Source organism: Miniopterus natalensis, chromosome 7 (genome assembly GCF_054644295.1).
Source record: "Miniopterus natalensis isolate mMinNat1 chromosome 7, mMinNat1.hap1, whole genome shotgun sequence".
NCBI lineage: Eukaryota > Metazoa > Chordata > Mammalia > Chiroptera > Miniopteridae > Miniopterus > Miniopterus natalensis.
In genome coordinates, this window is record NC_142087.1 from 82,538,702 (window position 1) to 82,562,157 (window position 23,456).

Genomic DNA, 23,456 nt, shown 5'->3' on the forward strand with positions numbered 1-23,456 from the left:
CTTCCGGCGGGGCCCGGCAGGCGCCGAGGAGGAAGAGCGATCTCGGACGGCGACTCTTTCGGCTAAGTCTCCGCGCGGGCCAGGTGGGTAAGCGGCCGGGGGCGGAGACGGCTGCGGGGGAGGCTGGGGGCGGGGCCTGCGCCGCCGGGAGCCCCCGAGCGGGGCGCTCGGTCCGCGGAGGCCCGAGGGGCTGGGGGCTCAAGGCAGAGGGGCCCAGAGGCGGGGGAGCCGGGGGGCGCCTGGGAACCGGGGTCTGTGAGCGGGGCGAGGACTTTTGGGGCCGGGGGCCGGGGACGGGACTCTCGGGCCAGCCCGGGGCGCCGCCCCGCTGCGAGCCGCCCCCGCGGCCAGTGCGGAGCGAAGGGCGTCGGGCTGTCAGGTGTGCGGGGAGGGGCGGCCGTGCCCCCCGCGGACTCTGCGTTTGGAGGGAGCACGCCTGCAGCCTCGCGGCCCGCGTCCGACGGAGACGGCAGGCCCACGTCTCGCATCCCATCTGATGTTAGCGGTGTCCCCTCCCGGCCCAAGTTTTTAAATTCTTGGGGGCACCAGACCAAGGAACAAGTGGTCAAGTACAGAAAGTGGCCGCCGTCGGCGAGGCCGTGTGGCCGCCGAGGTTCATTTCGTTCTTTGGGAAACGTGAGACTCCGGGTGTTGGCTCCAGTGCTCAGGTACCCGCAGGCCCGACCCCCCAGCTGTTCTGAGCGGTGTTGGCAGCTCGGGGGTTCAGCGGGGCCGCTTTCCCGCGGTCGGTGCCAACGCAACATTCGAGTAGCGAGTTAGGGTTTCCTGAGAGCGTCTGCCTGCTGGTCCCTGTTTCAGGATGACGACTTCAGGCGCTCTGTTTCCAAGCCTGGTACCAGGCTCCCGTGGGTCCTCCAACAAGTATTTGGTGGAGTTTCGGGCAGGAAAAATGTCATTAAAAGGAACTACCGTCACCCCAGACAAAAGGAAAGGGCTCGTGTACATTCAGCAGACGGATGACTCCCTCATTCACTTCTGCTGGAAAGACAGGACATCTGGGAACGTGGAAGACGTGAGTGTCTGCCAGGGCGGGAACTGATGCCTCTGTCCCCTGGGTGGGGGTCCTCCGAGGGCGTGGGTGGGTGTCTGGGGTTGCGGCTTGGCTGCCGGCAGGAGCTCCTTTGCTTTGCTTTGCTTTTGGGTGTTCCCAGTCCCACCGATTATATGGATTCCTTCCTTCACTGTATATACTTTAAACTTTGAAGGTTAGGTGCTTAGAATTGGAGAAGCTGTATAAAGACCCTGGCCTTTACTCCAGCCCACGAGACAGCTCTCTCCAGTGGTCCTACTTACTGTTCTTTGTCGAGACTAAATTGTTCTGTTAGGTTCAAGAGCAGGTCAGAGTTGACTTTTTGACTCACCTTGGAACATTGTTTCCAAAGTGTCTCTATTAAAAAATCCTTCAAGAGTTGAAATCCAACTTTCACCGGCTGGCCTGGCCCTCATGCCCCTCCTGTGGTGCCTCTGACCCTGGCTTGTCCGCCCTGCAGAGACCCTGCTGGTGAGGAGCATGGTCTCTGCCCTGTGCCCTCGTCCCCACCCCAAACTCAGACACAGGGCCCAGCGTGTTTCCCTGAGAGCGGCTGGGGCTAGGTGCTGTGTTCGCGGGACGCTCACCCCGCCCCTCCCGACGCTCACCTCGCCCCTCCCGACTCTGACCCCGCCCCCTGGCTCCCTGTAGGATTTGATCATCTTCCCCGATGACTGTGAGTTCAAGCGTGTGCCACAGTGCCCCAGCGGGAGGGTCTACGTGCTCAAGTTCAAGGCGGGGTCCAAACGGCTCTTTTTCTGGATGCAGGTATGGGGAAGGTTTTGTTGGCATTGTCGTTTCTCCTCATTATAAAGTTAGGTTGGAAACCTGCCCACCAGGTGGTAGAATTGGCTTCCACAACCAGCTGGTGCTGACCGAACATCTTGCCATGGAACCTGGGTTCCCTGTGTGGCCTGCGGTGGGGTGTGGGGGGGCTGCTTCCAGAGTCCAGACTGTGGCTGACTCCGAGTGCCTTTCAAGGTATGGAATTCCCTGGCAGGCAGACAAGTGACTTCCAGGCTAGGCCCTGTCTCGGTGCATTGACAGCATATGGCCTCTGGCTTGCTTGTCCCCCAGTGTCCCCTCAAGGGTCATGAGGACCCCAGGGCAGAAGCAAGGGTGACCGTGTCTAATCTTAAGTGCAGTCTTCTTCAAGCTCTTCTGAGCCTGCCTTTCCCCAGTGGTGTGCCCTGGAGTCTCTGGGGTCAGTGCACAGGGCTTCCTTGTGCCCACAGCTGTAGGCAGCTTCCATCAAGTCGAGCTGCTGCTGTTTCTTCTGCCAGCAGCAGGCCATTGGTTTGTCTTAGTTCCTTCTGTTCCAGGCAGTGCTGTAAAGAATCACCTCCTGCCAGGGTTACTCCATGTGTGAGGATGATCTCTGCTAAAACGTAGGGGTGGCTTGCTGGTGCAGTGGATACCCGTGTGGGCAGTTTTGACAGGTGTCACCACGATCCTTCCCAGAGGCTGAACCTGCCACCCTCCCCGCCCCAGCACTTTTTTTTTTTTTTTTTTAGTATGTCTTTATTGATTTCAGAGAGAGGACGGGAGAGAGAGAAACATCAATGATGAGTCATTGGTTGGCTGCCTCCTGCACGCCCCCTACTGGGGATCAAGCCTGCAACCCAGGCATGTGCCCTGACTGGGAATGGAACCTCCATCTTCTGGATCATAGGTCGAGGCTCAACCACTGACCCACGCTGGCCGGGCGCCCTCCAGCACTTTTGAGAGCCGGCAGGAAAGGGTTTCCTCTTGGGGGGCCCAGCCACCCGTGCCGAAGTAGTGGGAAAGCGGCCGTGGACAGGAAGAACATGCCTGGGCATAGCTGTGTTCCAATCAGACTTTATATGCAGACTCAGGTGGGGTCTGAGCTTTGCAGCCACTGGGCAGAGCTTGTTTCTCCAGTTTTGCCAAAAAAATCTTGTCAGACGTTTGCCACACACTAGCTGTTCTTACCAGTTTTGCCCATTTGATGGCTCTTCTCCCTCTGCGTGTCTGTTGTGTCTTCAAGTCCCTGTCTCCCCAGCACATGTTCAGCGACTGTGGGCAGATGAGTGAGTGTTAGGCGCTTTGTCTCACAGTTCTGGGCACTGACAGGGTGACACTACCTGATGACCCCCAACACATCCAGGGGCTCGTTGTCATGCCCCGCTCACCCCAAAGGACCGGGGGTGGGCTGGCCTGTGGGCAGTGCTGTGGTAGAAGTCATTTCATCACATGCATGCGTTTGAAGGAAGGGCCTGTGGTTATTGACAGCTGAGGGAAGCCTCAGGCCTGTCGGGTGATCTTAGTGCTTTCGTTTATAAAAGGCACATCTGTCATGTGTGACTGCTGGGTCTCTTCTCTGGTGCCATGTGAACGTGGACAGGTGACTATCTGCCTGATTCTCAGGTCCGTGGTGAACAGGCTGCTCAGCTGTGGCTGTTTTCCTGTCCTCCCCACAGGAACCCAAGACAGACCAGGATGAGGAGCATTGCCGGAAAGTCAATGAGTATCTGAACAACCCGCCGATGCCTGGAGCGCTGGGGGCGAGTGGGAGTGGAGGCCATGAGCTGTCTGCACTGGGCGGTAATGCTCACTGCCCCCTCCCTCCGGTGTGCTTTGAGGTCTCAGTAGGTGTCAGATGGTGTGGACCCCTGATGGTGTAGATCATTTGTGTTTTAATTGATTTTTAGAGAGAGGAATGGGGAGAGAGACAGACAGTGAGACAGAGAGAAACATCGATTTGTTGTTCCACTTATTGATGCATTCATTGGTTGATCCTGACCAGATATTGAACTTGAAACCTTGGTTTATCGGGATAGCGCTCTAACCACGGAGATCCCTTGCCAGGGTCCAGACCAGTTGTTTTAAGTGGAAGTGAGGAGTCCAAGTTAGGAGCCCTCTCACCAGGTCCCGAGTCAGTCCCCACTCCCGTCTTCACGGGCAAGGATAGTGTCAGAGCCTCACCCATTGGCTCATTTCAGATGACACTCATGGAGGGGTGGCCATAGGGTTGTCGGCTATAGCTCCTCGTGTGCACTGCTTCTGAGAGCACCTTCCCACAGCACTGTGGGGCGGGCACAGGTGGGCCGGAGCCTGAGCACCTTCTGTCTTGCAGGCGAGGGTGGTCTGCAGAGCCTGCTGGGGAACATGAGCCACAGCCAGCTCATGCAGCTCATTGGACCTGCTGGCCTCGGAGGACTGGGTAATGCCTGCTGGCCCTCGGAGCCTTTATTTTAATTCCACAACCTTCAGCTGTGGTTGCTTTTGCGTTCGAGTCTGTTTCCTTTAAGCTCCTAATTGGCTGAGTGGTATCTGTGTGTTCCCTGCACTGCCTTCCCTGGGGAGGGGTTTGGGGGGCTCTGTGTGCCTTCTGGTTTGAGGGGGAGCTGGGAGGAGGAGGGCCCCCAGGAAGGACCCAGCTGTGTGGCTCAGGGGAGCACAGCTGGCTGAGGCACACTCCCTCAGTTGTGGCCTGCTGCCACCTGTGGGGTTTGGGTGGTTATGTCTCTTGGACAGCTAGGAAGCACGTACTACGTTATGGGATTTGCACTGCTGTTACCTTGACCCCAAGTGTAATGAAAGGAACAGAGGCCATTTGACTTAATGAAGTTTGCTTCCAAAACGCGATCTGAGCAGCCACTGCCCGCCAGGCTCCCTGTGGTTACCACCTTCCCTTGCTTGTCCCTTGGCTTTAGTTTCTGCTCCTTTGGCAGGGGAGGTATGCTCTCCAGGTGAGCATGACATCTGAGCGTGTCTCCTTGTTCCTTGTAGGTGGGCTGGGGGCCCTGACTGGGCCAGGCCTGGCCAGCTTATTGGGGAGTGGAGGGCCTCCAGCGAGCAGCTCTTCATCCAGGTGAGCCTCAAACCCTGCCCCCACTGCACCCTTGAGTGCCACCAGGAGTTCCCCCCTTCAAGGGAACTGGATGTAGGAGATGCAGGACAAAATAGGTTCCCGGGAGGGTCCTTTAATGGTCCAGGTTCTTCCCGGTACAGGGACTTTTGGGGCAGGACCAGCATGGTGTGGGTACCTGTGTGGGTGCCTGGTGGCTCCACCTGCCCTGCTCTTCCCAGCTCCCGGAGCCAGTCGGCAGCGGTCACCCCATCCTCCACGGCCTCTTCTGCCCGTGCCACCCCAGCCCCTTCTGCTCCAGCAGCTGCCTCGGCAACCAGCCCGAGCCCCGCGCCCAGTTCAGGTAATGGAACCAGCACGGCAGCCAGCCCAACCCAGCCCATCCAGCTGAGCGACCTCCAGAGCATTCTAGCCACTATGAACGTGCCGGCCGGGCCAGGAGGTGGCCAGCAAGGTAACACGTGCTCCTCGGCTCCAGGGGGTGAAGGTGCCTGCTGCCCCCCACCCGCTGGCTTCCCAAGGCATGGCCGAGCATGTCCCTGGCTGAGCTGCCACCCTACACGTGCGTTGCCCCTGCCCCCTCGTCTTGCCACGCTACACCACACTGAATGGCTGCCTGATCCAGCCTCAAGCCCTAATGGCCGTGTGCTTGCGCCCTAGTTGACCTGGCCAGCGTCCTGACGCCTGAGATCATGGCACCTATCCTCGCCAACGCAGACGTCCAGGAGCGCCTGCTGCCCTACCTGCCCTCTGGGGAGTCGCTGCCACAGACCGCAGAGGAGATCCAGAACACGCTGACCTCCCCCCAGTTCCAGCAGGTAATGCTGTGGCCCAGCTGCGCGTCTTCAGCTTGGTGCACCGTCACCAAGCATCCCTGTGCCTGCTGCTAGCCCTTGGTGCCTCTGCTGAGTGTGTGTCTGGGCCCTGCCCTGTGCTTGCTCAGAGATGCCTGGCTCTTCTTTGCAGGCTCTGGGCATGTTCAGCGCAGCCTTGGCCTCGGGGCAGCTGGGCCCCCTCATGTGCCAGTTTGGGCTCCCTGCAGAGGCCGTGGAGGCTGCCAACAAGGGTGGTAAGTACCCTCTCCCTGTTGGCACAGCATGGGGCTGGCTGTTCCTGGGGCCCAGGAAGGTGGCCTCATGGTCCTCGCTGCATTGTAGATGTGGAAGCATTTGCCAAAGCGATGCAGAGCAGTGCCCGGCCGGAGCAGGAGGGCGGGAAGGACAAGAAGGACGAAGAGGAGGACATGAGCCTGGACTGAGTGGCCGGCGGCCTCCCGCGGGGCCTCAGCTGTCAGCGGGCAGAGGGTCCCGCACACCCTGCCCGTCCCAGCTCGCTAAGAAATAAAAGTCTTGTCTTTTACCTGCTAGCTCTCGTGTTTCTGTGCCCAGGAGGAACTTTGATGCAGCTGGTGGCAGGGGCCCTGGGCCTGCGGTGTGCCAGGTGCTGGGGCCGAGGTGAAGGCCATGGGGCAGAGGGCGGCCCCACACGGCCCCACGCCCAGGCCCTGCCTGCCATCATGGCCTTTCCTCTTCCTACACTCACAGTCAACACTCAGTTAAATAAGCGCCTGTTTAATCTTTGTTTCAAGAGAAGGGACCAGTGATTACAGACTTCTAGGACTATTAAAAATGGGTGAAAGGAAAATCTCACAATCATGAAAGATAAAAGGTATAAAAACCCCATTTTATTGTGTTTTATGCTTTCATTTAAAAAGACATAACTTAAACCATTTCCAGAAGTAAGGTCACCCGTAGACTCTAGAGTCCAGATAAATCTACACAAACATCTATGAAACTGGCCGAGGGCGTTGTCAGCAAGCTGTTCGGGGGGCAGGCGCTCTGAGAGGCAGGACCCTGCCTGCCTGGAGTAGCCTGCCCATGGGCTCAGTGTGGAGGCCCTCGAGGCCTTCCTGCATAGCTAGGGTCCCAGAAGGACAGCTGTGCTATGTGGCTGGGCAGCCACTGGCCCCCACTGCACCCTGGACACCCGCGGAGCGAGGCAAGGTGACAAAGGCCCGGTTCACCACCAGATTCCTCATGCAGCCGTGGTAAAATGGAAGCCAAAGGCGTGTTGGGGTGGGGGGCCCAGCCTGTGTGTCCGTGGGTTCTGGGGTGCAGGGGAAGATGAAGGGAGATGGGTTGGAGCAGAGACTGGCTTCCAACTGGCATCCCACCACAGGAGGATGGGATGAGAGCAGGGTGACCCCAGGGCCTGGCTCCTGAGGGGCAGCTCCTCCCACCCCTATAGGGGCTGAGGCCACACTCACCGGGCAGGCCCCCTAAGTACAGAGGCACCGGGGTGTTGTCTGAGGCTCGCAGCACGGGACCCAGGGTCTGGTTGCTCTGGGAGTCCACCTCCAGCCTGAGGGCGTTCCCGCTCTTGGTCACTGTGGAGGGGCCCCCACGCCACATTGGCCTCTGCAGTCTCATCCTCCCAAAACCCTCCCAGGCGCTCTGCTCTAGAGCAGGGGTGAGGGTGTCAGGAGTGTCTCTGGTCATGGGAGAGGGGCCCAGCTCACCTGCCAGTTGGTGCCACTGCCCATCACACAGCGCCTTGGAGAGCGTTACCAACGTGGAGAACTTGCCTGCACCATCATCTGCCCTCAGCAGGACCTGGGGTGGGGGTGGCATCAGGAAGGCCCTGCCAACCCCAGTTCTGCCCTTTGTCACAGCCCCCACCCGGCTTACCTGCTTCTCTAGCACCTGCAGCTCTAGGTAGGGCGGCACCTGGAACTGGCCCAGATGGAAGATGAGGCCCGTGGCTGTCCGGGACCGTACCTCCAGCTTCAGGCTCACGTCAGGAAGGGTGGTCCCCAGGGTGTCTGTGGGGAGGGGTCGTGAGGGGAAGAGGGCCCTAGCCCCAGGCCCCTGCTCCCTGGCCATGGCTTCCACCTCACCCAGCCCAAGGCACATGCAGGGAGTGGGGGACAGCAGACAGACCTAGAGTGACAGCTCCCCTACTGCCAGCAAAGAACAGGCCCATCTCCAGGGGCTCTGACAAACAGGGCGTGACCCCCACCATTCGGCTGGGGGTACTCAGGGGCTGCCCATCCACCATCAGTCTCCTCACACAACCGCTGAACCAGGAGTTGCTGATAAACACCTGTGGGGGTCCAGATGGGTGGACGTGGGATCAGGTCCCAGGGTTGTGGAGGAGGGTGGGCTGGGCTGGATGGGCTGGGACAAGGTAGGGGAGCCGGGGGAGAGGGAGTTCTCACTGGGAGCTTGGGGCCGTCAACAGGAAGACCTCCTACAAAAAGAGTGTAGGGCTGGGGGCCTTCTGCCCCCTGGTACTGCCGACCAGGCTCCTGGTCAGGGTGCTCCTGACTCTGGGTCCAGACCCCATCCACCTCCAGCTGGATACGAGTCCTCTCCCATCTCACGGACACCTGGGTGTGAGAAGAGACATGTCAGGGCAGGAGCCCCCAGGGCCCCGCCCATGTCCCTTCTTTTCAGTCCCTTACCTTGTGCCACTGGTCAGCCTTAGAACGCTGGTGGCTCAGAACACGGAGCTCAGGCCCAGGGCCTTCTGTCTGAGCCACAAAGTACCTGTGGCTCAGAAAGAGCGCCAGGGAGGGGCTGCCAGCTGCCAGGGGCACAGCAAGGAGCAGGAGTCCTCTTCGGGTACGAGGGCGGACTACCATTGAGAAGTGGGACCTGGAAGCCAGGAGGGCATCAGCCTGGGCAGCCTTCCACACAACACCCCCAACCTGGCCTGGCCTTACCAGTTCTCAAGGGGTGCCGGGACGGCTATAAACTCGAGGTAACTGGACAGGGGACCCCCAAACTGGTAGGCTCCATGGATGGTCCTGAGGGGCTGGGGCGGTGTGCAGGCAGAGTCCTGGGTGGGCTGCCGGGTGCGCCGGGAGGCCTGTGTGGTCATATGGGGGTGCAGGGGTGCTTGGGAGTTGTCTTCTGCCCACTTGCAGCTCTGCCCACTCCCAACCCCTCCCTGCCACCCCCCTCTGGCAGCGCCCACCTTCTGAGCCACTGTGACCTGTAGTCCTCGAGGTGCCTGAGCTGGTGTCTGGGTGCCAGGGGCTGCTGGGGTGCACCCTGAGCTCACATTGATGCCACCCACATTCTGCTGCAGGTCCAGCACACGCTGGGGCCCCAGGAGCCTGTGGAAGGCAGCTAGGGCAGTCAGCAGCTAGCGGCACCTGGGCAGGCAGGGTCAGCACCAGCCCTCCCCGACACCAGCTCAGCTCACCGCTGCACAAACACATTGGTGATACAGCCACTGAAGTTACGGAAGGTGTTGGACTTAGGCAAGCCTCCCAGGAGGAGCAGATGATGGGGCTCCTTGGGCTGGGGCCTGGGGGGCCTGCCCCGGTGGGGCTTCATCTGCTGAAGCTGGTCGTCCACATAGAGCCAGACCCTGTGAGGAGAGCAGTGTTTCCCCACCCTGTCCCCACCCACCTGCAGCAGGTTGCCCCCCCAAGACCCAGCTCTGTTGCTGCCTCACCCTGCTCCTGGCTTACCCTGTGGCATTGCTGTAGAAAGTGACATAATGGGGGACACCATCAGCAAAGCCCCCTGGTGTTTTCACCTCAGTCCTCTGAAACTGGAGTGTCACATGGCCCTGCTGCAGGGACACCTCGAATGGCCCATCCTGGGGACAGTAGTCAGGTCAGCAGACCAAGTCGGGAGCCCAGACTTACTCCCTCCAGCCACATAGGCCCTCACACTGTTGTGGCAGGTGAGACTTGGGGAGGGCTGGGCAGAGGTGACTTGGGGAGGGCTGGACAGAGGTGAGACAGAGGGTTGGACAGTCAGGCTTGGGGACCAGGCAGGCTGTCAGAACAAGGCTGGGTTGGACGCACCGGGGATGCTCTGTGGTACAGCAGACCGCTGTCCTGGGTGCTGTGGAAGCCAAAGCCAGAGTAGACGCTGCTGGTAAGGGGTGCAACGTCCGGTAGCTCCAGGGGCAGGAAGCCATGGCCGTGAAAAGTCATGGTCCGTCCCACCTACAGGGAGCGGACTGTGAGGGCCCCAGCGAACCTGCTGGAGAGGGGGCTGCTGGCCGGGCGGGGCGGGGCAGGGGCTCACCAGCAGGTCTGTGGTGCAGCCAGCGCTGATGCCCGTGGTGTTCAGACGCTTGAGATCCACGTACTTGCCCAGAGCTTTGATGCCCTTGATGCAGCCTCGCACTGAGCCTCCAGATGGGAAGAGCCGCCGCAGGCTGTGGGCAAGTGAATGCTGGGGGCTGGCATTGGGGAGGGAGGGATGGGAGTGGTTGACAGTGGGGGGGACCCTGCCTGCCCTACACGTGCTCACCTCGGGGGCAGCTTGTCTGGAGGCGCGCCCCCCAAGTAGTAGGCGTTGGCCAGCTCCAGCATGTTTTCCTGCTCCACGCTGAACACGGTGACCCTCTCCACACGCACCAGCACACGCTTGCGGGGGTTCCCCAACAGGAAAACCTGGATCTGGATGGCAGCATGCAGGGTCTTCAGGGCCTGTGGTGTTCCCACCGGCCAGCCCCACCCAGCCTTGCCCCACGGACTTCCCGCCGACCCTCCTGGCTTCAGCCTTACTGCCTTGCTGGCCGTGGTCAGGGACGGAGGGGGGTGCGTCCGGTTGGCCTCCTGCAGGCCCGCGCCGAAGTCATAGAGCAGCACCAGGCGGCCTTTCAACACAGCCAGGCACAGGAACTGGCCCTGTGGGTCAGGGGGGTCGGCACGGGGCAGGGCCCACAGCATGGGGCAGGGCCCACAGCATGGGGCGGGGCTTGCTGTGGGCATGGGGTGGGGTGGGGTGGCAGGCCTGCCTCGTGCTGCAGGAAGAAGATGATCCCGCTGTAGGACACCAGCCGCAGCTCCTGATCGAAGCGCTTGGTGGTGCTGATCTGACTCTCCACCCTGATGCGAGCAAAGCCAGAGCCCTCCAGGTAGGAGCCATCGGTGAGCCAAGGGTCTCCAGTCGACTTGGTTCTGCAGGCAGAGGTCACAGAGTCAGTGCAGGGTGGGCCCAGCCGTGGTGAGGGGCGGGCCCCAGGCCGCACATACCGGGCACAAGGCTTATCCACGGCCGTGTTGAGCTGGAAGGTCTTCTCGAAGTTGTAGAGACTGATCACCTCCTCGTTGAGGGTGCCCATCTCAATGCAGCCCCGGTAGCGGGGGAAGCGGAGGGGTTCTGGGGGCTGTGGGCACAACACATGGTCAGGGTGCCTCCCCACCCAAGACAGATCCAAGAGGAGGAGCTCAGAGTGCAGCAGGATGGACTGAAGCCAGACACCAGCACGACTTGCAGGGACCAGAGTGTAGGGGGGGTGGCCTCGTGCCAGGCCCTGCCAGGCTCACCATGAAGTTGCTGGGGTAGCCCCCCACGTAGAAGACAAAGTCATCGGGCTGCAGGTTGAGCAGCCCCTCAGCCCCAGGGGCCACTGTGTCACCCTTGGTCTCGTGGCTCATCTGTTTCTCCACAGTGACAGACATGTGGCCAAACTGGAGGGTCCTGAGGGCAGAGCAGGGGTTGGAGTGGACCTGCAGCCCTGCCAGGGAGGGGAAGTATGAGGGGGGACTCCTACCTGTCAAGGCTGATGGCTGCAAATTCCTCCCCAATGTTCTCATCGATGCTGAGGGTCGTGGGGCCAGCGCCCCCTAGGCGGTACACCCAGTGCACCTTCTGGTTGCGCAGAGCCACACCCATGTAGTCACCAGCGGCCTGGTAGTGGGAGATTCAGTGGGACAGGGACCCAGCATGGCCCACCCACTCCAGCTCCAACCCGATGCCCGTCTCTACCTAACCCAAGCTGGCCCAGTACCTGGCGGCTGCCCATGTAGAGCACAAATTGATCCTCGGGGACCTGGTCGGAAGCTGGCTCTGGGCTCTGGAGGTAGAACTTGAGGGCGGTGTAGGCAGCAAGGTCAGTGAGGTCCCGAGGGGCACGCAGCTGCACCCCTGAGTGCCCGCTGAACTTCATGGACACCTTGACCTGTGTGGAGAGTACACGGCCTATCAGCATCCACCACTCTGTCTCCCAGATGCCCCCCTCCGCCTTGCACTCCCGCCCACCTTGCTGGCGGCTCCCCGGGCCTGGGCAATGAGTTCCCGCACACGGCCGATGCTGGCGGACAGAGCCAGGCTGGTGTTGTGCACCCCACGGTTCTCCAGAAGGTTCAGCTTGGCCAGCAGCTGTGGCAGTGTCTTCTCCAGAGTCGACACTGCAGTGGAGGGGAGCGGGGAGGAGAGGTGGCCCTGAGAGCCTTGCCTCTCTGCCCCTGGCCCACCTGCTCTCAGGAGTGCTACGTGTGGGGACCCACCTGAGCGGCCTGCGTCAAGCACCACCTGGCCTAGGTCCTGGCTGTGTAGGCCCCCATACTGGCGCTGCCACTGCTCCAGGTTTCTCTGCATGTCCCGAAGCCGGGACTGCACACGCGCAGCCGTGTCCTGTGCTTCGGTAGCCACGGCCTTGGCGTGAGCAATCTTCTTGCTTGTCTCGTCTGTGGTGGGCAGTGGGCAGGTTTATTGGGGTCAAGCGAAGACCATCCTGGCTCCGCCTCCCATCAGGAAGACCGCCAAGTCTCCTCCACTCTGACTAGCAAGGGGGATGCTGAGAGGATGGAAACCCACCCTCCATCCCCCACCAGATGGCATCTCCCCTGCCAGCTGCTTGGGCCACAGCAGGTCACCCTGATGCCTCAACTCAGCCCTGTCGCCCCATAGCCACCACTGTCACCATGGGCCACAATCATCTCTGCTGTGGCCCTGCCAGAGCCCCTGTGGCCCGCGTGGCCCTGCTGGCATTTATGTTCTACCCTGGAGCAGGCAACCAAAGGGATTCCTCCAAACCTGGGTCAGGCACACTGCTCCTCTGCTGAGCCTGCCTGGGCTCTCTCTGCCACCCAGAGGCCTCCACCTGGCTCTCGGCTCCTGCCACACTGGTCCCCTTGCGCCCAAATCTACCTCCATGCTTGCCTATGGGCTGTACCTTCCCCGATGCCCCAGTGTCCCAGCCGCACACCCCATACTCCCTGTATTATTTCTCTCCAAAGCACTTTCTGTCCCTTCCAGTTTTCATTTGCTACTTGGGTCTATTTTTTGTTGGTGTTTGTCTTCCGACCAGAGGCAGGTCCCCAGGCCCGGGGCTGCCCACTGTGGGACTCCCTTCAGCTGCCCTGGTCACCATTTTGGGAGGTGCAGGGGTGGACATGTCCCCAGTCACAGAGGCCTACAGGACAGTGCCGGCTGGAGTGACACTTGTGTGGGGCAGGTATCTGGTCACCTCTGGGGACAAAGAGGGAGGAGGCTCAACCTACCTGTGTCCATAGCCAGCATGGCCTGCACCTCCTGGACCTGGGCTGCCAGCTGCTCCTTCTTGGCCCGGGTGTCGCGAAGCTGGGTGCTGGTACCCTGCAGGGTGGCCCAAACTGCGGGGGAGGCAGCCTCAGCACCAAGGAGCCCCCACCCCCAGTGTATGGGTGCAACCCACTTTGGCCCTCCTGACCAGGGAAGACCAAGGCTGACATACCCACTGACAGATGGAGACATCCAGACAGGAGGGCCCTTGGCTCAGGGAGGCGCTAGAGCACCGAGTCTTGGGGCCACCTCCCAGTCCCACAGCAAAATGCAATTCTCCCCATTTTATGGATGAAACCACAGAGGCTCAGAAAAGCCAAGCTGTTTGCCCATGATTCTAGCAACAGGGGGAGCCTCCCCACTCCCTACCTGCTCTTTCTCAACTGACAGCCTGCCACCCACACAGCCCTTCAGCCAGGGCAGCGGGAGGAACCGTTAGCTGGTCCTATGCTCACTGATCTGGGCACTCCATAGTCCCAGGGCCCCTCACAAAGCCAGGCTGGGCAGTGGACCTTTGCAGGGCTCCCAGGGTGGACACGCCGAGCCCGTGGGGAGCAGGGTCCCCATACAGGGCAGCTGCCACTGTAACAATGCACAAACGCCCACACCTGTGCTCAGAGGCTGAGGGTCCCTGCAGAGCCTGGACACTGCCAGGCACTCACCGCGGCCCAGCCTCTGCTGCTCCCTGAGAACCGCCTCCTCCAGGGCACTGCTGTTGGCCCGTAGCTCCCGGGCGCGGGGCGCCAGGCCCTGCTGCACCACCATCTGCAGACATGGAGACAGGACACACTTCATACCCACCCAACGGGAGCTGGAGGGCAGGGACTGAGGGCAGGGGCAGGGCCTCACCGCCCATGTGTGACCCGCTTGCTGCAGCGCCCGGCTGGCAGCACCCTCCGCAGCCTGCACAGCCCTCAGGATGCTGCTGTAGGCATTGGCGGCCTCAATGGCCCGCTGGATGAAGCGGTCCTGGTTCACTCCACGGATGATGCTGTGGAGGGAGGCAGGGGAGGGTTCAGGGTATGTAGGTAGGGGACCCAGATATCCTCAGGCTGGCACATGGGCCTCCCACCATCACACCTGCTAGGTCAGCCTGCCTGTGGGGCCCAGCCTCCCGTGAGGACAATGGCTTTGTCCTCTAGGATCCGCCAAACCAACTGTGCCCCCTTGAGGCCTTGATTCCCTGGCAGGGACCTGGCTGTGTCCTTAGGGAACCCCTCGTTGGGCCCCGCACCTGGAGAGGTTGTGTGCTAGCTGGTCCAACTGCCACGCGTGGGCCTCAGCGGCCTCCACCAGGTCCACCTTGCCACTAGCGGGGGAGAAGGCTTGTATCTTCTCCAGCAGTGGAGTCCAGGCCCCATCCAGGCTGGCAGCCAGGTGCTCATACTCCTGGGGGAGGAGGGGCTTGCTGGGACCCTCATCTCCATCCCCTACTCCCTGCCCTGATCTGGGACCCCAGGGGCCACACTCTGCATGCAAATGAGCATCCAACCCCACTTGGGGTGCAGCCCTGGGAGGGGCAGTGCTCACCTCCTTAGCCAGGTCCATGCCGTGCAGAAGCTCAGAGACCCGGGCCAGGGTATCACTGGCAGCCTGAAGAGTATCCCTCAGAGTGGCATTGTCACGGGACAGCTCCTGCTTCCCATGCTGGAGGGAAGAGTGAGCAGGTGACAGAAACAGGCATGATGAAGTGAGGGGTGGGTAGTTTGGGTGAGGGGTGAAGGGGGGCGCAGGGTGAGGTGGGCTGCAGGGTAGGGAGGGGAGAGGCGAGGGGAGGACCTATACCAGGGCCTCCTCCAGGCGCTCCTGGTTACGGCTGTTGAGCTCCTCAGCCTCCCGTGTGGTGCCCACTGCCCGGTTCAGGGCCTCTCGCAGGTCCATGAGGCCAGCCTCATGCTGGGCCAGCTGGTCTCGGATGTGGGAGGCCAGTGCTTGATTCCTCTCCCAGTGGCTGGTCAGCTGCTCTTGGACACGGGTCAGCACTGGCAGAGATCCAATACGGGGATGGTCACTTGGGCAGTGGCTCCTAGTGGCCACCCCACTCCACGCTCTCCTCAGCCCTGGGACTCCTGGCCAAGTTCTCACCCTTCCCCCCCTACCCAGCAGGCCAACTCTCGGACACCACTCACGTCTCCGGGCCTTGTCCAGCTCGGCCTCAGCCACTGCCCGTGGGGCCCCCAGGTCGCGGGCCCGCATTTCCCGGAGCAGTCTGTCCACTTTGGCCAGCGTCTGGCGCAGCTGCTCGCCCGATGGGGCTGAGGCATTGCCCGGTGACAGGTGGTCTATCATGAGCTCTGTGGGTTTGAGGAGGGGCCCTTAAGCCCAGGACAGACCACCCACTGGCTTCTAGGCCTAGGACCCCCCCGGACATCTTCAGCACATCCTGGGCGGCTCCCGGCCAGCCTGGCCCTCTTTCCCACACACCCTTTCACCTCCACAGCCCCCCCCAGTCTCCGGCCCTCTGCTCAGCCTGCTCCCTTGGCCTTCTCGCTTGGCCAGCCCCTCCTCTGTCTAGCACTCGGCTGAACTTTCATTTTTCCCGGTCTCTGGGACTGGATTGGGTCCTCTCTGATCTCTTCTCGGTGACACATTTCAGTTTGTAATTAAGGTGCCTGTGAGGGGTGCCCTGGTCCATCCTGCAGGGTCCACCTGCCATCTTGCCCTGTCCACACCTCTCCCACCTCCCAACTTTGCCCTGCTGAGGCACCATCTCCCCATTGAAGCATCCAAACCCTGCCAGTTCCTCAAGGCCAAGCCCTATGGAGTATCATTCTGCCCACCCCCTGCCCTGCCCCCATTCTCCCGGGCCAGCCCTACCACTCAGGGTCAGGTCCAGAGCCTGGATGGCCTTCAGCAGCGTCTGTGCCCGGCCCAGTGTGGCCTCCGTGCTGCCCAGCAGCTGGCGAGCCTGGACTTGGGCCCTTGTGGCCTGTGGACACAGTACCCCATCAGCCCCAGCCTCTGTTGGATGGAGGGTGTGGGGAAAGGCTGGGGGCCTGGGGAGTGGCCTTGGGCCTGAGCTGAGGGTCAGGAGTGACAATGGATGGTTTGGGGCCCAGGGAGAGGGGCCTATGAGAGGAGTCTGCCAAGAGGGAGGGGGTCCTTGGGGGTATTGGGGTCCTGCCTGGCTGTCCATCCGCTGCGTGTCCTGCCAGAGACTCTCACTCTGTCTCTCCAGTGCCCCCAGCTGCTGCACGGTCTCGTGGCGGGGGCCTGCAGGGCCCCGGAGCTGGCTCTGTGGAGAGGGGACAGTGAGGACCTGCAACCTGGGATGGGGAGCTCCGAGGGCTGCCACTCAGTACCTGCAGGTCCACGATGGAAGCATTCAGCCTGTGTAGCCGGGCCCAGGCCAGGGAGCTGGTGTTGATGCTGTGTAGCTGCTCCCGGATGGCGGGGAGGAGGGTGCCCACCCGCTCAAGGTCGTCCAGGAGCAGGACCACACAGTGGTCACACACTGTGGGCAGGGTGGGCGGGTCAGTGCAGGGTGTGGCATGGCCATGAGGCCAGGGCTGGAGTCACAGGGTCTACAGGCTGAGGACAGTTCAGCCAGGGGTTGTGGAGTTGGCATGGGGCTACTGAGCTGGGCTAAGGTGACAAGTTGGTAAGGGTCAGAGGTCAGTATGTGGGGGTCCAAGGGTCAATGTAAGGACAGGTGTGAGGTCCCTCAGAAAACTGAGAGGGAGAGTTGGGGCCACAGGGCTCCTTGGCTAGTTGAGGACACCAGGGCAGTGCAAAGCTGGGGTGAGATGGGTGTGGTCAGAGGGGTGGGGGTGAGTGTAGGGATGTACCTTCGCAGTGCACACCACTGCTCCCAGGACCGCCAGGCACCAGCACCTGGTGCTGGTGGCTACAGGTGTCACAGCGCTCCCCACTGAGCCCAGGAGGACACGTGCAGTGGCCTGTGTGCACGTCACAGTGGCCCCCCTGGCACTGGCAGCCTGGGGCGGGCGGAAGGGTAAAATGGGGTGAGTGGCAGAAGGCCTCTGGGTACTTGCCACCCTGAGGTGCCCCACCCCATGGTGCCCTGCCACCATACTCACGCCTGCAGCCCTGCTCGGGGAGCCCCCAGTGGCCAGCGGCACACTCTCGGCACTGGGGCCCCCCAGCCCCTGGCTGGCAGTGGCACTGTCCACTCTGGGGGTGGCACTCAGAGCTCTTGGAGGCTGGTCCACAGGCGCACTGGCGGCAACCCCTGCAGTCCTCGAAGCCGAAGTGTCCTTCCTGTGGGCACAGGTGTGGTCACAGCTCCACCCAGTCCTCAAGACCTAGCCCCCTCTACTCTTTCAATTACAAGTTCCCACCCCGGTACACCAAGGCCCCACCCCTCTAACCCTGAGGCCCCACCCCTGCACATCAAGGCCCGCCCCTCCCAGGCAGCCCTACCTGACAGCGGTCACAGCGGGGTCCAGTCACACCTGCCTTGCACAGGCAATGCCCACTGTGGGGGTCACAGGCCTCTGTCCCACACGGGGAGCAGTCGCACCCTGCAGAAGGTAGGGGTGTGACAGTTGCCCTCTTCCATCTCAGCTTCTTCCCTCCCCCACCAAATGCTTAGTGAACTCCGGCTACCTCCATCTCTCCCTGCCCCCAAGGAAAGCCCCGCCCCTCACTTTTTACCCCCTCCCCCTGCTTTAGGCCATCCTAGACTGCCAGCACCTCCTGCTCCACTGCCTTGCCTCGCCCTGCTCCCCTGAAGTCCAGGCTCAGCCAGAGGAACTGGCCAGAGTCCTTCCAGGACGCCCTTAGAAGAGGCCAGTCCCAAAGCTGCCCTCCATCTGACGGGGAGAACTGGCTGGGTCCACCCTCTTCTTGCTGGGCCGGCATGGGACACAGCCTGCTCCCAGGGGACACCCAGCACTCCCCCCCATACTGGACCACCCCTTCCCGGGGGGCCTACGGGTGCAGTTGCCAGGTAGCAGGGCATTGCCATAGAAGCCAGGGGCACAGGTCTCGCAGTGAGGCCCGGTGGTGTGGCGCAGGCAGCTGCGGCAGGCGCCTGTCAGAGGGTCGCAGTCCTTGAAGATCATGTTGGGGTCCCCGTTGCCACTGCAGTTGCAGGGCTGGCATGAGCTGCCCAGCACCAGTGGGTTCCCGAAGAAGCCGGGGGCGCACCTGGCACAAGGACAGGTCAGTGGCCTGTGTGGCTGTGCTCAAGTGCCCCTCACCAGCCCACACATGCGTGCTGGCACACCCACCCGCCAGGCTCACCTTTCACAGGAGGTCCCTGCGTAGCCTGGTTTGCAGAGACACTGGGTTCGGCCACCTGGAAAGGTGCAGCCCACTGCAAAGCTGCAAACATAGGAGCGGTTGTTAGGCACTCGCAAGCCCTGCATGAGCACCCTGTATACTGGGCCAGGCTTCAGGAGTCGAAGGTCCCCACCTCATGGGCCCACCCCAGTTGCCCTAACCTTCCCAGAGGCCAGTGCTGATTCAACTGGCTTACTTGTTGGAAGGCACAGAAACCGGGCAGGGGCAGCTGACGCAGGGAGCTGCAGGGTCCTCTGTCCTGATACGCACGAAGCCAGCCTGGCAGCGCTCGCAGTGGTCACCCTCAGTGTTGTGCTGGCAGTCCTGGGGTGGAGGAGACAGGTAAGCACTGACAGTGGAGGCCCCACTTTCCATCCCAACCTTGCTGAGGATCCTGCCCAAGGGAGCTGGAGCCCTGCCCAGGGTGCCTCCCCAGACCTGTATGTCCATAACTACTGTCCCACAGGTCCCTAGTGGCTGCCCTCCCTCCACCAGGCTCCACTCACCATGCAGGTGCCCAAGCCAGGGACGCAGAGGTCTGAGTGGCCGTGGCATTGACAGGGGACACAGCGACCCAAAAAGAGACCTTTGATGTCCCGGTAATAGCCAGGGGCACATTCCTGGGGGGGCATCAATGATCAGGAAGGGATGCAGGCAGGCCTGATTCAGGGGCAGACCAGGGGCCATGCTCACAAGTCAGAGACCAGCGGGTGAATGGATCGAGGGCTGGCAGGGACACATGGTGACAATAGATTAGCAGACAGATGAACAAACGGCTGGCTTGGACTGAGTAGGAAGGTCAGGCTGCTGGGAGGGTGACACCCAGCGGGTGGGAGAAGAGAATGGGGTGACACCAAGGGATGGAAAGCAAGAGAGCTCTGGGGGAGGGTGGCTGTGTGCCGGAGGGCCAGGCTGACAGTGGCGGCAGTCTTGCCCTGGTACCTGCCACCACCCGCCTCACCTGGCATGAGTCCCCGAGATAATTGGCAGGGCACATGCACAGTTCCACGTTGCTGGCCGGAGGCCCCCTGCCCATCGTGCTGGCGACTTCTAGTGCCACCCTGCCCAGGGAGACGGCCGTGGAGAACTTGGAGAAGAGGGCACGAATCTGCAGCTGCTGCAGGCCAGCCAGCACCATCATGAGCTCCTCTCGGGACACGGCACTGTGGGTCTCCGTGTGCCGGAAATTACCCTGTGGGGCCACCACAGGTCATCAGTGGGGCAGAACAGGAGCCCAGGACAGACCCTCCAGTGGAGGAGGGGACACTGAAGTCACATGGCGCAGGAAGGGGGACAACTCAGAGCTGGGACAACCCGTCATGGGGTGAAGCAGCACCTGGATCCCTACTTCACACCGTGCACAAAAGATAGGTTAAGCTTTTAGAGGAAAATGTGAGTACTTTCTGATCTCAGAGAGACAAATACTTTCTTAAAGCAGACACAAAAACACTAACTTCAAATAAAAAATTCGTAAATTTAAGCACATAAAACGTAAGAACTTCTGTCCATCAAAAGACATCTTAGGGCCCAGCCGGGCGTGGCTCAGCGGTTGAGCATCGACCTAGGATCAAGGAGATTGCGGTTTGATTCCTGGGCAGGGCACATGCCCGGGTTGCGGGCTCGATCCCCAGTCGGGGCAGCCAATCAATGACAACTCTCTCATCATCATTGCTGTTTCTGTCTCTCTTCCTCTCCCTTCCTCTCTGAAATCAATAAAGACATATTTAAAAAAAAAAAAAAAAAAAGACATCTTAGGGAAAGACAGATGAGCTATCAACTGGGTGGAGACAGCCAGGACTCCAAAGTAAGGAATGACACAGAACTCTAAAAAGATAAAGACAAGCCAGCCGGTATGGCTCAGTGGTTGAGCAAGGACCATGCACCAAGAGGTTGCTGGTTTGATTCCAGGGTGGGGCACAAGCCCAGGTTGTGGGCTCGATCCCCAGTAGGGGGCAAGGAGGAAGCAGCCAATTGGTCTCTCTCATCAATGTTTCTATCTCTCGCTTCCCCTCTAAAATCAATAAAAATATATTACAAACAAAAAAAAGGTAAAGACAACAAGCCAAGAGAGAAATGGGGCAAAGATACACACAGGCAGGTCACAGCGGGAGCCACAGGGCCCAGCCAGGGGCAGGGATCGGAAGCCAGCATGGGCCAGGAGCGTTGCCCCATGGGTAACCAGAAAAGTGTGGTGGGGTGAGCCCTGTCCTGCTCCTGGGCTATTTTCCAACATGAGTGGGCACAATGCATGGACACAGCAGTTCTGGGCCCCTTTTGGCCTTTCCTGGGTCATGCTGGGGTCCAAAGGGACATGGACCCCCAGCCAGCCAGGACATGGGCCTCCACTCACCTCCACCAGCTGCAGCTGCCCGCGGTGCATATGGCCCAGTTCCAGGTATACTGGCTCCAGGAACATGATGCTCATCTGGTTGCCCTGGGGAGGCAGGCACGTGCGTGGTTAGGGCTGTCCACTGCCCTGGCTCAGCCGGGCCTGCCTGCCTGCCCACCCTGCTGCAACCACTCCATTGGGCACCTGCAGCAGCACATCCGGCCTGCTCTCTGTGGGGAGGAACACATCTCCCCGCTGACTCTCCGAGTGCAGCTCATAGCGGAGGGTCCCACCGTAGGATGACACCTAGAAACCAGACAGAGAAGTATGACCCGGCCAGACCCTGTCCATATGAGTCTCCTCGGTGGTCTTGAGCACTGCTGGGGTTGAGCCTGGCTGCGCTCATGGAGCCTCCATGCCTCCCAGGACACCGCCGGCACCCTCCCGAAGCCCAAGCTGCCCTCTCACCCGGTCCCCCAGGTAGGAGGGTGGTGCCTGCCAGTACAGCTCGGAGAAGGCCTCGGGGACCTGCCGCAGGTCTGCGTGGAGCAGCTCCGCCTCCACCCGCAGCTTGTGGGGCACGACCTGCCGGTCACTGCTGAGCAGCGTCCAGCCCTCCATGTCCACGAACTGCAGCACATGGGTGGGACACTCAGTGAGCACCCCCGCATGCCACAGGGCCCACCCCGCACTGCAGACCCTGCTAGTGGGGGAGCAATGGGCGCCCTCCCTGAGGTGGGGCAGTCCTCTCGCGTCCCAGCCTTTGCACCTCCTCTCGGGCGTGGAGGGAGCTCCCACAGCGCTCTGTGGCCCCGAAGCAGAAGCAGCGGGTGCAGCCTTTGGGGTTGGCAGCGTCCAGGGAGAAGGTCCCAAGGCGGCACTGGTCACATCTGGGGCCCTGAACGTTTTCCTGGGGGCAGGAGGTCAGGGCGAGGCAGTTGAACAGCTATGTGCAGGCCCTCAACCACCTTGGCTCCTTGTCATCCCCTTGCCAATGGTCACCCTCCCAAAAGCTTCCAGGAAGTGCCCCCCCTCCCAGTCCCAGAGGCTGACCTGCAGTGGATGAGGCAGGACAAGGGGCAGGTGGGGTGCAGGCCCTGGATCCCCCGGCCCTGTCCCTCACCTTGCAGTGACACTGGCCTGTGAGGGGGTCGCACATGCTGGGCTCAGAGCCGGCCTGGTGGCAGTCACAGGGGCGGCAGCCAGGATAACCGTAGAAGCCAGGGGCACAGGTGTCACAGCGGCGCCCAGCCACATTGGGTCTGCACCTGCCAGAGGGGGTGCAGAAGTGGACTGAGCCTCCCCTCCACTCGGGCCCCTGACCCTGAAGTGAGAGACAGTAGGTGGTCCCCTACCCCCAAAACTGAAAGAGAAGGCACTGCTGAACCCCAGGAGCAATCATGGAGGGAGTGTGCACTCTGGACCCCGAAATGCCACCCTGGACCCCAGCACCAACTTGCGGTCACATGACCCCGACCCTGGTTCTCACTTGCACTGGCCGCTGTCCTTGTCACAGGTGTGGCCCTCGAGCTCCTGCACGCCTGGCCCTGAGCAGTTACACTCCTCGCAGCCGACCAGGGGGTGGCAGCCAAAGGTCTGGGGCTGGCAGGTGACGCAGTCGGGCAGGACAGTGCGTGGCGGGCAGATGCAGTGGCCTGTGAGCTCGTCACACAGGCGGCCATTACAGTCGCAGGCTACAAGGAGTGTGCACAGGGCTGGTGGGCCCCTCTGCCCCACTCAGGGGCCAGCCCTGGGTGGCGATGCCAGGGCCATCCCACCCCACCTCCCGGTCCAGCTCCACCCAACTCTGGGCCCGAGCCTCAGGCAGCTGCTCTGACATGGGGTCAGCTGCCCAGAATCACCGTCTAGGCCCTAGAACCTTCTAGACAGCCCTGCAGGGCCTGGGCCAGAAGCTGCCTGAGGTCCCACAGACAGGAGGTGGCTGGATTGGTCTGCCAGGCTCTAGAATCTTCTCCTGACTAATGTCTATACTTCCCAGTGGGCCCTCCTTTACCAGGAAGCCCCTCTGAGTTCAGGTGCCACACCCCTTGCTGGCAAACCTGTGGACTGAGGTACTTACGCTGACAGTTGGGGAAGCCCCAGTAGCCTGTGGAACAGCGGGAGCAGTCTCGGCCAATGACATGGGCACGGCAGGGACACTGGCCCCCAAAGGGCTCACATGTGGGGCTGGTGGCACCTGCTTCATGGCAGCCGCAAGGCCGAGCCCCATTGTTATAGAAGAGAGAGAGGGAGATGGCCGCATCTCGGCAGAACTGGGATGAGCTGGTGGGGCTGAGGCGAGGAGCAGGTAGTGAGGCCATCTCCCTGCCTGAACCCTCTGCCCCAACTCCACCCCCACCCTACCCTGAACCCAGCCCACCTAATGTGGTAGCCGTGGGTGGCGCACTGGCTGATGAAGTCATAGGACTTGTCCAGGGGTTCCTCCCGGAGGTAGCTGGAACTGTAGGCATCCTCAGGTACCACCAACACATATTCCTAGGACACCAGGGTCCGGTTACCTCCCAGGGGTCCAGCAGAGGGCCCAGATCAGGAGCATGTGCCAGAGCCTGCCAGCTGGAACTCATCTCCACGGGGGTCTCTACACTGGCTATGGTCTGGCCAGGCAACTAAGACGGTGGGGGCATCACATCCCGGCCCTGGGCCCCAGCAAAGCTGGCCAGTGCTGTGCCCCAACCTGGG

General features: G+C 61.4%; 2 protein-coding genes across 5 annotated transcripts in view; one reads left to right on the forward strand and one right to left on the reverse strand.

The window, feature by feature from the left end:
- Nucleotides 1-6,242, forward strand: ADRM1 (ADRM1 26S proteasome ubiquitin receptor). Of its 2 annotated transcripts, none has more exons than XM_087819219.1 (10): nucleotides 1-83; nucleotides 820-1,033; nucleotides 1,703-1,819; nucleotides 3,493-3,616; nucleotides 4,149-4,235; nucleotides 4,805-4,886; nucleotides 5,105-5,337; nucleotides 5,544-5,701; nucleotides 5,850-5,952; nucleotides 6,041-6,242. In XM_087819219.1, exons 2-10 carry the CDS (start codon nucleotides 821-823, stop codon nucleotides 6,139-6,141), a joined length of 1,218 nt encoding a protein of 405 aa, XP_087675345.1. In that variant the 5' UTR covers nucleotides 1-83; nucleotide 820; the 3' UTR covers nucleotides 6,142-6,242. The 2 variants fall into 2 exon arrangements, with proteins under 2 accessions (XP_087675345.1, XP_016058013.1); XM_016202527.2 differs by lacking the exon at nucleotides 1-83 and adding an exon at nucleotides 315-668.
- A 296-nt stretch (nucleotides 6,243-6,538) lies between these two features.
- The window catches only part of LAMA5 (laminin subunit alpha 5), a 66,274-nt gene continuing 49,356 nt past the window's right edge, over nucleotides 6,539-23,456 (reverse strand). For 2 of the 3 annotated variants that reach the window (XM_087819215.1, XM_087819214.1), the window contains exons 33-80: nucleotides 23,137-23,252; nucleotides 22,837-23,048; nucleotides 22,246-22,450; nucleotides 21,880-22,024; nucleotides 21,526-21,666; nucleotides 21,225-21,386; nucleotides 20,961-21,062; nucleotides 20,778-20,861; nucleotides 19,389-19,619; nucleotides 18,934-19,047; nucleotides 18,624-18,751; nucleotides 18,389-18,469; nucleotides 18,078-18,292; nucleotides 17,564-17,664; nucleotides 17,221-17,401; nucleotides 16,969-17,118; nucleotides 16,483-16,634; nucleotides 16,305-16,415; nucleotides 15,998-16,109; nucleotides 15,310-15,474; nucleotides 14,966-15,162; nucleotides 14,711-14,827; nucleotides 14,415-14,569; nucleotides 14,030-14,171; nucleotides 13,843-13,945; nucleotides 13,141-13,251; nucleotides 12,145-12,324; nucleotides 11,897-12,045; nucleotides 11,646-11,816; nucleotides 11,409-11,545; nucleotides 11,182-11,335; nucleotides 10,888-11,021; nucleotides 10,650-10,812; nucleotides 10,417-10,539; nucleotides 10,160-10,308; nucleotides 9,932-10,064; nucleotides 9,706-9,849; nucleotides 9,364-9,494; nucleotides 9,093-9,260; nucleotides 8,862-9,003; nucleotides 8,608-8,753; nucleotides 8,347-8,539; nucleotides 8,101-8,271; nucleotides 7,823-7,985; nucleotides 7,571-7,704; nucleotides 7,402-7,495; nucleotides 7,150-7,269; nucleotides 6,539-6,989 (exon numbers count right to left, since the gene is read on the reverse strand). In XM_087819215.1, the coding sequence (XP_087675341.1) occupies nucleotides 6,826-6,989; nucleotides 7,150-7,269; nucleotides 7,402-7,495; nucleotides 7,571-7,704; nucleotides 7,823-7,985; nucleotides 8,101-8,271; nucleotides 8,347-8,539; nucleotides 8,608-8,753; nucleotides 8,862-9,003; nucleotides 9,093-9,260; nucleotides 9,364-9,494; nucleotides 9,706-9,849; nucleotides 9,932-10,064; nucleotides 10,160-10,308; nucleotides 10,417-10,539; nucleotides 10,650-10,812; nucleotides 10,888-11,021; nucleotides 11,182-11,335; nucleotides 11,409-11,545; nucleotides 11,646-11,816; nucleotides 11,897-12,045; nucleotides 12,145-12,324; nucleotides 13,141-13,251; nucleotides 13,843-13,945; nucleotides 14,030-14,171; nucleotides 14,415-14,569; nucleotides 14,711-14,827; nucleotides 14,966-15,162; nucleotides 15,310-15,474; nucleotides 15,998-16,109; nucleotides 16,305-16,415; nucleotides 16,483-16,634; nucleotides 16,969-17,118; nucleotides 17,221-17,401; nucleotides 17,564-17,664; nucleotides 18,078-18,292; nucleotides 18,389-18,469; nucleotides 18,624-18,751; nucleotides 18,934-19,047; nucleotides 19,389-19,619; nucleotides 20,778-20,861; nucleotides 20,961-21,062; nucleotides 21,225-21,386; nucleotides 21,526-21,666; nucleotides 21,880-22,024; nucleotides 22,246-22,450; nucleotides 22,837-23,048; nucleotides 23,137-23,252 (6,996 nt within the window). In that variant the 3' untranslated portion in view covers nucleotides 6,539-6,825. Of the gene's footprint in view, nucleotides 6,990-7,149; nucleotides 7,270-7,401; nucleotides 7,496-7,570; nucleotides 7,705-7,822; nucleotides 7,986-8,100; nucleotides 8,272-8,346; nucleotides 8,540-8,607; nucleotides 8,754-8,861; nucleotides 9,004-9,092; nucleotides 9,261-9,363; nucleotides 9,495-9,705; nucleotides 9,850-9,931; nucleotides 10,065-10,159; nucleotides 10,309-10,416; nucleotides 10,540-10,649; nucleotides 10,813-10,887; nucleotides 11,022-11,181; nucleotides 11,336-11,408; nucleotides 11,546-11,645; nucleotides 11,817-11,896; nucleotides 12,046-12,144; nucleotides 12,325-13,140; nucleotides 13,252-13,842; nucleotides 13,946-14,029; nucleotides 14,172-14,414; nucleotides 14,570-14,710; nucleotides 14,828-14,965; nucleotides 15,163-15,309; nucleotides 15,475-15,997; nucleotides 16,110-16,304; nucleotides 16,416-16,482; nucleotides 16,635-16,968; nucleotides 17,119-17,220; nucleotides 17,402-17,563; nucleotides 17,665-18,077; nucleotides 18,293-18,388; nucleotides 18,470-18,623; nucleotides 18,752-18,933; nucleotides 19,048-19,388; nucleotides 19,620-20,777; nucleotides 20,862-20,960; nucleotides 21,063-21,224; nucleotides 21,387-21,525; nucleotides 21,667-21,879; nucleotides 22,025-22,245; nucleotides 22,451-22,836; nucleotides 23,049-23,136; nucleotides 23,253-23,456 lie in introns of those variants that run through there. The other variant, XM_087819216.1, reaches the window with a different exon arrangement.

Excerpts from the sequence above, each read along its gene's own strand:
- ADRM1 (XM_087819219.1), top strand. The coding sequence starts at position 821 with ATGACGACTTCAGGCGCTCTGTTTCCAAGCCTGGTACCAGGCTCCCGT. Across the intron at positions 1,034-1,702 it reads CATCTGGGAACGTGGAAGAC|GATTTGATCATCTTCCCCGA; the intron begins GTGAGTGTCTGC and ends GGCTCCCTGTAG. Across the intron at positions 5,338-5,543 it reads GCCAGGAGGTGGCCAGCAAG|TTGACCTGGCCAGCGTCCTG; the intron begins GTAACACGTGCT and ends CTTGCGCCCTAG.